Source organism: Pseudorasbora parva, chromosome 13 (genome assembly GCF_024679245.1).
Source record: "Pseudorasbora parva isolate DD20220531a chromosome 13, ASM2467924v1, whole genome shotgun sequence".
In the NCBI taxonomy this organism is placed as follows: domain Eukaryota; kingdom Metazoa; phylum Chordata; class Actinopteri; order Cypriniformes; family Gobionidae; genus Pseudorasbora; species Pseudorasbora parva.
This window is the reverse complement of record NC_090184.1, coordinates 36,435,847-36,449,494: the sequence shown is the minus strand read 5'-3', so window position 1 is coordinate 36,449,494 and position 13,648 is coordinate 36,435,847. Positions and strand designations below refer to the sequence as shown.

The window sequence follows — 13,648 nt, the reverse complement described above, 5'->3', positions numbered from 1 at the left end:
AGTGTTATTTATTTGCAAGAAATACACTCTGAACATTTTAAGCAAATAATTTCTTAAAACATGTTTGTTAGGTTTCAAACACTGTTATTTTAATATTAGTTACATAGTAATATTATTTATTAATATTAGTATTTTATTTTTTTATTTTATTTTTAGTAATTTATATGCTTTTATTTTTATCATTAAGTTTTATAATTAAGTTTTAATAATTTCTATTCGGCTTTCATTTATTTTATTTCAGTTTTATTTCTGAAGTAATTTAAGCACTCCCACTTATTTATCCCACTTACAATGACGGACTGTAACGACCATAGACATCATATAGATTTGAAACCTATATGATGTCTATGGTAACGACGACACTTGAGCTCAGGGCGGGTCTGAGATCAAACGCTGCCCCCAGAATGAGGATGTGAAGTTTAAGCTCAAAATATCGCTTTTTTATAGAATGTTACAATTGCCACTTTTTGGGGGTGAGAAAAAGCACACCGTTGTTGTGTAAGCCTTTCAAATGCAAATGAGCTGGTGCTTACAGTCTGTACTTTCAAGAAGAGGGCGGAGCATCAAGAGCTCATGCAAAAACAAAACAAAAATGTCAGAAACTGTCCGTGTTCAGTTTGAACCGGATTTGGATAATGATGCCACCAGTCAGAGAATATATGCAGCATGGAGATAGAACATGTATAGTTTAGTTAAATTATGATTTACCTTATTTTGCCATTTTACTTTTGCTGTCTACTATTAGTACAAGCCTGTTGTAGCGGACCCCTCCCGAATGGTGGCCAAGAATTACTGATAAGTTTTATGAAGTTTATTGTTCATCACACAAAAGATGAAGCATCCGTTTTCAATCCAGAAAAATCAATGTAAGAGCTGAATAAAACCACCTTGCATCACACAGCGACTATAAGACGGATCACAAACAGTTGGTACTGATCCACCCTTGAGCTTTAACTTTAAAGCTAAACTTTAACTTTAACCCTTGAATTGTCACTCATTCAGGCAATGCCCCCGCATTGATTACAAAACATTGTTGTCGCTATAGCTGCTTGTGCACTGAGGAAATGGCAGAAAATGAGGGCAGAAACAATGTTAGTACGGAACAGAGCGTCAGCCCCATATGTGGAAAAAGGGATGGTAATATTATAATAGATCCCCTTCCTACGTCACTAGGGTACCGAAATCTGAGTGGGTTGTTTTTTTTAACAGAACAAAGTTACTGGGTTGTCCCTTTTTTCACGTTTTCTGGGTTGGTAGATGTAATAAGGACACAATTATAGCACTTAAACATGGAAAAAGTCATGTGATAAGTTCCCTTTAATCTTGATTTCTCACAACTTTTTAGTCATTTTAGTCTATAAAGTTTTAAATATGGATATTATTCTTACACAAACGTGCCACTTTGCTTGAGAAGGCCTTTATTAACCCCCGGAGCTGTGTGGAGCAGTTATATGATGGATAGATGCCCTTTTATGGACTTCAGAAACAAATCAGCCATTCACTGCCATTATAAAGCTGGGAAGAGCCAGGCTTTTTTTTTTTATATAACTCACAGAATGTCATATACCCCTAGGAAGACTCGAGGGTAAGTAAACCACGGGATATTTTTCATTTTTGGGTGAAATAACCCTTTAAAACGTCAGAATAGCCATGTCTGAGGAATTCTTACCTTTGTATAAACTCCCCAGGAGAGTTCAGTCTCCGTCACCATGACAACAATCCCAAACATTCCAAAAATCAGAGCGTAGTCACTAAGGCGCTTGCGTTTCTCGAATAGCACCCTCCGGTGCCCGAGTTTATAGCCAATGTCCTTGTTCTTCTTATGCGGAGTGCTGCATGGTCTTTGCGTCACAAGGTTCTCGCTGGACTGCTTACTAGGGTCTTCCCCGTTCCCTTTGGAGACCACCACCTCCAGGCCGGAAGTGTGCAGGGTCTGCAAAGGCTGTGTCTCAGAGTCCAGCTCTGCTAGGTTCCTCCGGGACGCCCCCAGACTGCCGAGTGGTCTGACTATGCCCCCATTGTACTTGCAGCTGTTCATGGCTATCTGAGGATACTGTGGGCCGCCGTGGGACAGGGAAGGCCCTGATCCAGCATGGCTCAGCCTGCTGGCATCCGCATTCACCTGCCAGAAAAGAGAAGATATTTTATAGATTTGATCAATGTCTTTTGTGTCCAGGATCTTGTGTACTGGCTGAGAGGGAGAGCACTGCCAATTCGCAACAATGCTTGATTTAATGGACATTTCTCTAGAAAATTACATTATAAATGCCAGAATCTACATGGTTCATAATGCGGGAGGATGGATGGTCTGTTCTTTTGAACTTTTTTGTATTCATCACATATAGTGCATCACTGTTTCCACAAAAATATTAAGCAGCACAACTCTTTCAATAAAATGTTTTGTTTTTTTCAGTTTGAAGACCTGCTACAAATCATTGCGCCGATACTAGCACAGCGATCTTATTTATGGAAGTTATGGAAGTCAGGTCTTGCTACTTGCTTATCACTGGTCATCTGTCAAAAAGTAGGTAGTTTTATCAGAATTTTTCAATTTGAAAAGACACGTTGAGGTGCAGAAAAAGACGTCAATGTTGGGATTTAAAATAGCACTCACAACTTTTTTGAAAACACGCTTTGCTCCATAGGATTATAATGTAAAAGAGATACTGGCAGCTTCAAAAAAAGACGTCAAGTGTGAAACGCCCTTACGGTTATCTCTAAGCTAGTTTGCTCCAAAACAATGACAAAATTCACATTTAGAAGATATAAGCATCCCAAACATACAGTGTCTCACTTCCACTAATATTGATCAATGCCATTTTAATATCTTCACTTCAGCCTCTCATCAGATTTTTTGTCCAATCAAATGCTCTCTAGAATCTGAAGGGTCCCACCCTCAAATAGAAGCTTAAGCTGAGGCGATAGTGCATAGTTCACTATATAGGGAATAGGCAACAATTCAGACAGTGTAAATATGCTTTTAGTGTCATGCGAACTGACAGTACAGTGTGCCTTTAAATTTATGGGAACATAGGAAGTGTTCAGAAATTAATTATATTAAACCAATTAATACATCAAAATACTTGTGATAATGCTTATGATGATGATACAAAAAAAGCTTGTTCAAAACAATCTTGCATTATTAAATTATTTCTGAATTGAATTTTTATTCTACTGTTCTAAATTTCGTGGCAATAAGGATCAGTTTCTGTTATCTAGCTACTGCTGCTGGGCTGACACAATGCCAACTCATTTGCAGAGACCTACTTCTGTAATGTCATTTTCTGATAGGCAGCTCACAATGTAGACCCACATTCAAACCGAACATAGAGACACCATTGGATTACAAATGAGAGTCAAGACAGCTGCTTTGAAAAAAAAAAAAAGAAAACGAAATAATATATCAAACATACACAACCATCACTGCTGATTAGGCATAGTTAACCAAAGCTAGTTGTGGCACCACCTGGAAACCCACTCCTGACACAAACCAGGTTTTGCTGGTTTACCTGAACCTTCGTAAAGATCACAATGAGTCCACCACCACTGCTTGAACCTCCATCCATCTCAGCATAACTGACAGTTTGACTTTTTATCAAAAAGTCTTCTATGGAAGTTATTCCATATGTTATCAGGAATAACAGCACTGCCACTACTGACGATTAAGCTGAGCCCGGAAATAAATAGGGCTGGACCAGAATATTTGAATATTCGTCCGAAACACTTTCGCTTTGCCAATTCGGGGTATGGTTTCTTGAATGGTGGGTTCAGTAGCCTATTATTCTTAATGAAAAACACAACAACAGAAGAGTACAATACAATTGAACTCCCTTAAAATAGGTGCTTGTACATTTCGTGTTGAAACCAAATGTTCTGCAATCATCTTGTCATTCGCCTCCTCACTCTCGTGATGGATGAGATCTGACTCTTGTTGCTAGTTTGCTGCCACTCTCGTTCAGCTCACACTACATGTTCGGTTTTTAATTAAACATTTTTTTTCCCCAACTATAAAATATCAAAACGACGGTGAGGGCGGAGCTTCAAGAAGAAGATGTTCAGCCGCCTCCCTCTGAAGCTTCGAATATTTGGTGTTGATTACTACCGAAGCTTCGAAAGCTCCAGAAACGGTATTCGGACCAGCCCTAAAAAAAATAATACAATTTAGAACTGGAAAAACAAGCATTTAGGACCCCCAAAAGTACATTTTCATCAAGGCCCCTCATGCAAGACAGTTATCATGGAGTCTTTCACAAGGCTTTCTGCTCACATGGCAACTGATAATTCTCTACAGCTTTTTGTTTGTCTCACTTTTTATGTGTTGTTTTAAACAAAATGGGCTGTTAGAAGTTGTCCAAAAGTACAGTCTTGTACAAAGTGTACCCTTTTAGGAACATTCTGAATAACCAATTTCAAAATGAAAGGAATAATTGACGACGGGCTGTTATTAGAAAAATAATGCACATTTGGGGTGGTAAGTAATGCGGCCACAATGCGAACCAGAATCAAGCATTCAACAACCCTGTGGTCTAAAATGTATATTTTATATTTATGCAACTGCATATCATTTATTACCAAAATAAAAAGTCAACCTGGTCAGATGAAAAGTTATAGAATTGATTTGAAATGGCAAAATGTTATCAATTTGTGAATAAAACTATTTTCCGAAGTTGTAAATAAAAATGATTACAGTAGTAAGTTTTACAAGAAAATACTATTTACATTTTTTCTACAACAAAATTTCATGTATAATTGTTGTTTGCGGTTTCTTTGTATTAGTTTAGTAGCTGAAACACCATTTTTTGCAGTGCACAGCATTAAATAACATACAACATAAACATAACATAATACCTAAACCTAAATGTAACAAAACCCCAACCCCTAGACCTAATAATCACTGTAATAGGAAATATTATGTTTTCAAATCATAACTGTATCATTATTACCAAATTATTACACATTTTAATGAGAGTGTGATGGGAAAACAAGCTTTGCAGAAGTAAAAAACTAAGAACAGAAAGGAAGCTTACTGTAGAGAAACATACACACACTTTGGACTATATAATTGGAGGACTTCTCCTCCAATAATGTCCCTAAAATACTGTAGGCTATAGAGAAAAATAAATCTATTGTCCTTGGACTGCTTATGTGAACATATAGTACTTCAAATACAATGGAGGAGTAATAGACATAATAAAACAGACCCAGAACTGATTTCCAACAAGCAGTGACTGTCTCTGATGAAAGCGCTCCAGGGATCAATTGCAATACATAGCAAAGCTTCTGTCAAAACTTCCACTCTTTCCAAGGCCAACATGGTTTGCCAGTTGCCAAATGAGCTCTTTTTTTCTATCAATGCCCAAAGAGAGCCAGTAGTCAATTGTGTTATTAGTCTTTCTTCCTGCAAATATTAAAGGGGTACTTCAGAGCTGGTAAGATGAATCTGTATTTAAACTGGGTCATCAATGTAGTAGAAATGTGAAATTATTTTTGAATTTGGTGCCTTCTAGACTGAGAAAAGACAGAAAATCTATTTTTGTCTCATGGGGATGACAGACTACAATTCCCAGAATGCTTTGCTGCCCTGTGAGGCCACTCCCAAAGCCACCTACTTGATACTGTGAAAGAGTTAGAGAAGACACTACAATTAAAAACCGAAAGTGTCTGTTCAATATAATGAGTGAGTCACCGCGAGTACCACAGCACTGAGCACTAACTGCAGGAGTCAGATAAATGAGCTGAATGAGCTCTCATGATGAGAGCTGAGGGAATCGCGACTACACTCGCGGCATACATTCACAACGCGAGTTCAGTCTGGCGGCTGGCGCGTTTCAGTTCATGCCTTTGGAAGCTTAACTTTCATAGAAATTAATTTGAGAAGTTAAAAGACTTACATTGCTCACCATAGCTCTGTTTAAATGAGTGCCTGTAGCTGCGAGCTGAGCTCTGAGTGTGATCTCCATCACCCATGCGCGGGTTCAACACATGCGGAAATGGCTCTCTCTGCTGGCTGTAGTCTTTAGCCTTTGGCCAAACATTCCGATGATGCAAATATTGTCAATTTGCGTTATAGGAGGAATTTTTCCAGAAATAAAATGCATAAATCTCTTGTCTCAGGGGGATATGAGGGGGGAAAGCACAATCATTTGTAAAATCGGTTCTGGAAAGATAAAGTTGATTATTAATATTATCCTGAGGTTTAAAATAATACAATATCGAGAGCATTTGTATTAATCCAAGGGTATTAGTTATGGTGGGCCCACTTTATATTAGGTGGCTTTACCTACTATGTACTTACATAAAAAAAATAATGACAATGTACTTATTGTGTTCATTGTATTGCAAAACACTTTTGCTGATATTGAGCTGGGATACGGGTACAGTTTGGGACAGGTGTGGTGGTATGGATATGTTTAAGGGTACGGTTAGGTGTAAGGGATGTGTAATTATAAATGTAACTACAGAAATTATTTACAGATATAATTACGGCACGTCATGCTCAAAAAACCTGTCTCCCGCGCAATAATTCCGATCTTTCATGTATTCATACTCTTGTGTAATCGACGCACCATCCTAAATAAACCCGTCTCTTCCGTGATACCATGAAATTTTGAATATTCTGATCTAATATGATTTCTGACCTGTAAGGTTGCCAGAATAATAATCATACACGGTGTGTTAATAGGCCAGAGGAGAACTGGCACCCCGACTGAGTCTGGTTTCTCCCAAGGTTTATTTTTCTCCATCATGCCCTGATGGAGTTTTGGTTCCTTGCCACTGTCGCCTTTGGCTTGGCTTGCTCAGTTGGGGACACTAAAATTATGATCAAAGTTATTCAACTAATTATGCAAATAAAATGTATGAATTAGGTTTTAATTAATTCTATAAAATATAATACTGATCTGCCAACATTGTCGCTATATGATAAATTAAAATAAGCTGATAACATCACTGTTTTCTCCAGAAAAACTGTACAGCCGAATCTCATTTTGTTGCAATATTATCCTGTTTGACACTGTGAAGCCGCTTTGACACAATCGTGATTGTAAAAGTGCTATATAAATAAAGTTGATAGATTGATGTAATTATATACAAGTAATTACATTTTTTTAAGTACAATGTAAAAACAGGCATGCGCACAACAAGTGCATTGTATCACATGATTAATTAAAATGTTATTACACAGTTGTTAAGGCCACCTAATATAAAGTGGGTCTGTTTTGGGTAAATTAAATCCTTGAAATCCCAGATCCTTGAGATTATTGCTGACATACAGTAAGAGTGTAAGGCTATAAATCGAATGCAATTTATAAACCGTTCAATGGTTTGGGGTCAGTGAGATTATTTTTTCATTGAAAGAAGTCACTTGTGCTCACCAAGGCATTTATTTTATAAAAGAAATAGCATCTATTAAGCATCTAACTACTCCAGTCTTCAGTGTCACATGACCCATCAGAAATCATTCTAATATGATGATTAGCTGCTCACATTTATTATTTTAATCAACGTTAAAAACATTGGTGCTGCTTCATTTATTTGTGTAAACCGTGATGCATTTTCTTATAGGATTCTCTGATGTTAAATAGAACATTTATTTGAAATACAATTTTTTAACATAAGATTTTGATGTTTAATTTATTCTCGCTGAATAAAAGTACTTTTTTGAATTGTACTGTATATTAGGTATTTTATACACGCTACATACCAATTTCCAAATAAGCTATTCTATTCATATACCATATGTATTTAAAAAAAAAAAAATCCCTGACTTTGCATCGCAGGCTTAAATCTCAGAACAGTTAGTGACATTGATCTCTTCTGAAACTCAGAGGAGGCACATTGATTGCTGCATTTTTTAAGCAAAAGTCTCCATTTGCTCTCCATTTAATCACATTGCTGCCAAGAGAAACAATTGGGATATTGCAAAGATCTCATTTGTGATTTTTCTTTCCAATGGGATGCATCACAATGTAACTTCCAACACAAATGACAGCACAGCTGCTGTAACAACAAAGACGCAAAAAGCTAGAAATTCTTCGCATGACCTTGAAGAGTCAATTAAAGACACACAGCTGCACGCTCCGGGTGCAATTTTATGCTGATTTGGGATACGTCTACAAAACTGATCATATATCAGTCACAAAAACAACATCTGCAACATCCCCATTTACTAAATTGTGATGCAACAGGCTAAGCATTTACCACATTGCGATGGCGTTTTCATTGTCTCAGCCTCACAATTTCACATGTCACTAATTTTCCATATTAACCAATATTCTCTTCTGTGCGTGTCAAAGCTGAAGGGCCCTTAGACTTCACCCTCCCCTGCTCCTTCATTCCCCTCTCTGCAAGCTTTGGTCCGTACAAATCCAATTTAGCAAATCTATTTTGACATTGAATTTGCACTCATTCAGATGTGGCATCGGACTCTCTGTTCCTCAGGTCTCTTTCTGTAATGAAATGTCTGCAGCAGACCTGAGAGCTGATTACAGATCCCGCTATTCAAGAATATCTTTTCTAACTGCTCACCACTATCAAAATGTGATCTTTACAACCAGACATCTTCCCACGTCTCGTGTTGCAAAAAATTCGCACCTCAGGGCCCGTCCGATGAGGAGACAAAATAAGAAAAACATTTGTATGTGATTTGTTTCAGCAATTGTGATTTTTATGTAGATTGAATCATGATACCATGGAGAAAGCTATCAGTTAGCATTTAGATGCCAGTTGTCTGGCCCGCTCAGGACCCTCGGAGGTATGCGATAAGAAATCTGCCGCCTTTGCTCATGGGTACCACAGAACTTTTTGAGTCGAGCAAATGAACAGTAAATACTGTGACGAATCACACTAGAGCTGCTAGAAGCTGATGGCATCACAAGAACACTCAGTCCCAAACACTTTACAGAGACGTAGGAAAAATTGTGAAAATCATTTCTATCATTCTATCATCTAATCATTATTAAAGGCACAATATGTAAGATTTTTGGCTTAAAATCCAAAACCACTAGAACAATGTTATATATTCTGTTGATGTGTGTACTTACATTATCCCAATTGTTTTCGACAATGTTTAAATGCTGTGAAATCAACTATTGTAACCAGTGAAACATTCTGTGTCTATCCGCATTATAATCTCTTTCCATTCTTACATCCGTAGAAACCATCAAAGATTTATTAGACAGGTGAGCAACAGTTTAGATACCTTTATCAACAGAAAACTAAGCATTGTTATATAGCACAGCACGGTTAGTATTATTGTTTCACTCTCGTTTTCTTGATTTACCGCGAGCAACATGTTTGTACATAAAAAGTAAATGAGACAACGCTTTTTGTATTTAATTAAATGGCTAACATAACTTAATCAGAAAGAGCTTTCTTTGTAGTAACAGACATACAGAATTTTCTCCGCACTAGAATGTTTTAAAATAAATTGTAGGGGTGTAACTATTCGTATTAACAACGATTAGATTCGTATCACGATTTGAGGTTGTCGATATTTTCAAGGACGATATTGGTTCATTTAGATTTTAGAACGATACGATCCGAAATGATTCAGTAACTTGAAATCGATTCAGTAACTTTTTTGCCAAAAACTTTTTTGCCAAAAATTTAAATCAGTGTGACTGAAATACATAGGTGCAGATGAAGTTTCCTAGATTCCTGTTGTTTCTTTTAAGGGAACCAGATATCAATGAATTATGGATATAAACAAACAAGTAAACAATTAATGGCAAATGTGTTCACATTTTATTTGAATAAAGTGCAAACAACACTTTAGGTTGAATTAACAGGAAGTTAACCTTTTCTGCTCTCATTTTCAATAAAACTACAGTAAGTGCAACCAAGATTACTACTACTGCTACTTCTGCTTGTTTTTCAAAATAAAAATATTACAATATTAATATAAAAAATAAAGTGCAACTGGACCGACTTTATATTAGGTGGCCTTAACTACTATGTACTAACATTTTAATTAATAATTTGATACATTGCACTTATTGTGTACATACATGTTTTTACATTGTACTTACTTTAAAAAAAAAATACCTGCATGTAATTACGTCTGTAATTATTTCTGTAGGTACATTACACAGTTGGGACTTCCCTTACCCATAACCCTACCCATAAACTGACCCATATCACCAAACCTGTCCCTAACTCTACACCCGTATCCCACCTCAATATCAGCAAAAGTGCTTTGCAATACAATTTGAACACAGTAAGTACATTGTACTTATTTTATGATGTAAGTACATAGTACTTAAGGCCACCTAATATAAAGTGGGGCCGTGCAACAAACATCTCTTCAGGTTTAATTAACAGTAGGTTTACCTGCTACTTTTGCTGTTGTTTTTCAATATAAAAATAATACAAATATAATATTAATATAAAATATAAAGTGCAACCAACATCTCTTCAGGTTAAATGAGCAGTGGCTGAACCTGCTCTACTACAAACAGCGAGCGACTTATTTAGAACATCTTCGTCTTTACTAAAGCCAAAGTGTCCACACGCAATGGTGGCTTGATCATTTCTCGCTCATTGGCTTCTGCTCTGTCATCAACTGTCATGACAATTCCTGTCCGTGTGCGCTGCTGCTGCGGCGCGTGGCTGATGTCACATATAGGCAGACTGAGTAACGTTTAACGCCTTTATCATTAAAAGACATCAAAAAAAAAAAAACAACCATATAAAGTCTGGCGTGCTTAAATCAAATGCATTATTTCCTATTATCGATACAATCGATCGATTACCTTTTAAAACGATATTAGATCGATACATATCAACCGGAAGGCCAACTTGCCGAGCACAGATCGATGTAATTGGATCATAGGAATATAAATCGATACATCGATGTAGTAGATGAATCGTTACACCCCTTATAAATTGCATTCATCCAGCTTTTATTAATATGATATTCTAATATCAATCTAGCTTACTGCAGTGTGCAACAAGTGTCTCATAGCAGCTGCTTTAGAGTAACTTTACAACATCTTTCAACACACTCAAATGTATTTTTAGAGTGACTGTTTTGACCCAAGTAAAACGGCACTGCCACCGTTTTAATTAGTAAAATAAAGTGAATTGTATAGTAATAGAGTAGGCGAATTTAAATGATCAAACATAACTCTATCAAAGTTGAAGTTTAGGGAAGGAGGCGAACATTAAACGTAACTTTCATTTGTAAAATATGCCTAAACAACAAAAAGAAATGAGAGGCAACAGCAATGCTTCATTAGCTCATCTATGAACATGACTACTGCCCGAGTCCCGCCGTATTGCTTTCCATCAGCTGTGGAGGTAAAGACAACCTCCTATGACTCCCCACTCATTCGCTCATTCTACGCCTTTGTTACTGTTTTGAATAAGCGACCTCTATCGATGAAAATTACACACGGTGCCTTTAATTACATATTATTATTCTTACAAAGCTGTAGTGCACTCTTAAGGCCAATTCACACAGCAACGCCAGATGCAGACATCTAATTTGTCTGTTTTTTTGTCAGATCTGTGTTACCCACCGGTGTCAGTGCAGTCGTGCAGTGTGAATTAGCTTTTAAATTTAAAGTTTCCAAAAGGGGTTTTTCCCCCTGCAGTGATGACATAGAAGAACCATTTTTTTTCACCTTTCAGTGAACAATTCTTAAAAGATTTTTTTTTCTTTAGGCCAATTCATACTGCATGACAAACGCAACCAGATTGTGTCATATCAGGGTGTTCTCCACGTCAATGTCTGTTGCTGTTGGTCGGCAATTGTTTATTAGGTCGTGGCATATCTGGAAAGTAATGTAGTAAACTGGTGATTGTCCGCATTGGTCAGCATCTGTCAGTGCAGTGTGAATCAGCCTTTAGTGATTTAAAAAACCTAAACAATCTTTTTTTTTCACTATAATATTTTGTGAAATGGAAAGGTTCCATGGATGTAAAGTTCATGGAACCATAGATGTCAATAAAGAATGGTTACACATTATTTTAAAGTGTCTTTGTTACATTGTAACTATACATTTAAGTACTGAGTAATATTAACTAACAACATGTACTTACTAAAGGGTTATGGCAGGATTAAGGTTTGGTTGAGGGTTAGTTTGTAATTATGCCTAATTTACTGTTCTTACTATGGTAAGTACATGTAACGTAACAAGGACACTGTAAAATAAAGTTTTACTGGGTTTGGTTTAGGGTTAGTTGCATGTAATAATTATACATAATTTATAGCTAGCTATTACTATAGTAACATGTAACAATGACACTGTACTGTAATTAAGTGTTACCAAGAACCTTTTTTTAAGTGTCTGCAAGTCATGCTACAGTGCTGAAGATATGAATATGAATGACACCTCATATCATGCCTAATTGCCTAATTACATTTGTAAGGGAATGGGCATGCCTTTTGCAGGGTGGGTGATAAAATCTGCAGGGGAAAAAAATCCTTTCGATTTACATTTAAAAGGTACCTGGCAACAAATTAGTGATCACACAGCAATAACCTAGCAATGCCATTGAAACTAGGAATACTGGGAAAGCTTTCCAGCCAAATCCAGCATCATGAAAAGTAGATTTTATAATGTTTCGCTTGCAAAACAGTTTAGGTTAAAAGGACTGCATTTACATCCTCAAGCAATTGACTTCATAACATAATTTCCATCCTTTTCCCAGGTGAAATTTTGTGCACTATCACACAAATAACTGCAGAGACTCTCATGGGCTAGAAGACAACAGGAACAAAACCTGCAGAATCAAAGACATTGTTTTCAAATCAAAGTCTTTGAACCAACTATAGAAAATAGAATCATGTATTTAAAAATAGATGGATGAATTACTCTGAAATAGTAGTTTTATCTGGTAGTATCAATAATTCAAACATATTCTTGAACATATTCTTTTATAAATAATCTATATCCTAGCAATAGGACGTGACATAGTTTGACATAGTAGATACACACACACACACACACACACACACACACACACTAGGTATTATAGAGGGAGCCTTTGGCTAGTTTTAGTTCGAATACAAACAGAGACAAGAGAGCTCAGCCAATTATACTCTCCACAAATTACCCTTGATTAAGCAGCAGAACACCAGCTGCAGAGCAACAACACCCAGAGATTCTCCCCTCTGCCTGCTCGCTCATACTGAACCAGTCTTCCCCTCAACATCCACAGCACATCCCAGTGCTTCCACTCCCTCTCATGCACAATCAAGAAGCCTTACTGTAAACTCTGCGTAAATATTTACATAATTACAACCCCTCCGCAGAGAGAATTCAGCATAAATGTGGTTTTCCTAAAAGGCTGATTTGTACAAACATCTAAAGCTCCCAGGGTGATGTTACTTCCTACCAAAAGCTGCTTCTGAACCTTGTATTAAGGCATTCATTACATCACAATTTAATCAAATGGCACAGGTTGAGCAATCACTTTTTTTTAGAACAAGCACAATGCAGTCAAACACAAGAACCAGTCAAGCGGAGAAAGAAACAGACTGACGCAAACAACAGGGAAGACTTATGGGAGATTTCATGAGAAGAGATCGGTGATGGCTTTTACCTCCATCTGCTGTGCATTGTGTACTAAACTGATACTAATGTCTCTCCGCTCTGGCAGTGATGTCTAACCCGTCATGAATAATACAGGCCTGAAGTACATG

The 13,648-nt window shown here is 36.9% G+C and overlaps 1 protein-coding gene across 2 annotated transcripts in view; it reads right to left on the bottom strand.

The window, feature by feature from the left end:
* Positions 1–13,648, bottom strand: part of kcnn1b (potassium intermediate/small conductance calcium-activated channel, subfamily N, member 1b) — a 42,275-nt gene that overhangs the window by 27,090 nt on the left and 1,537 nt on the right. For both annotated transcript variants that reach the window (XM_067414217.1, XM_067414216.1), the window contains exon 2: positions 1,670–2,122. In XM_067414217.1, coding sequence (XP_067270318.1) covers positions 1,670–2,122 — 453 coding nt within the window. The remainder of the gene's footprint in view (positions 1–1,669; positions 2,123–13,648) is intronic.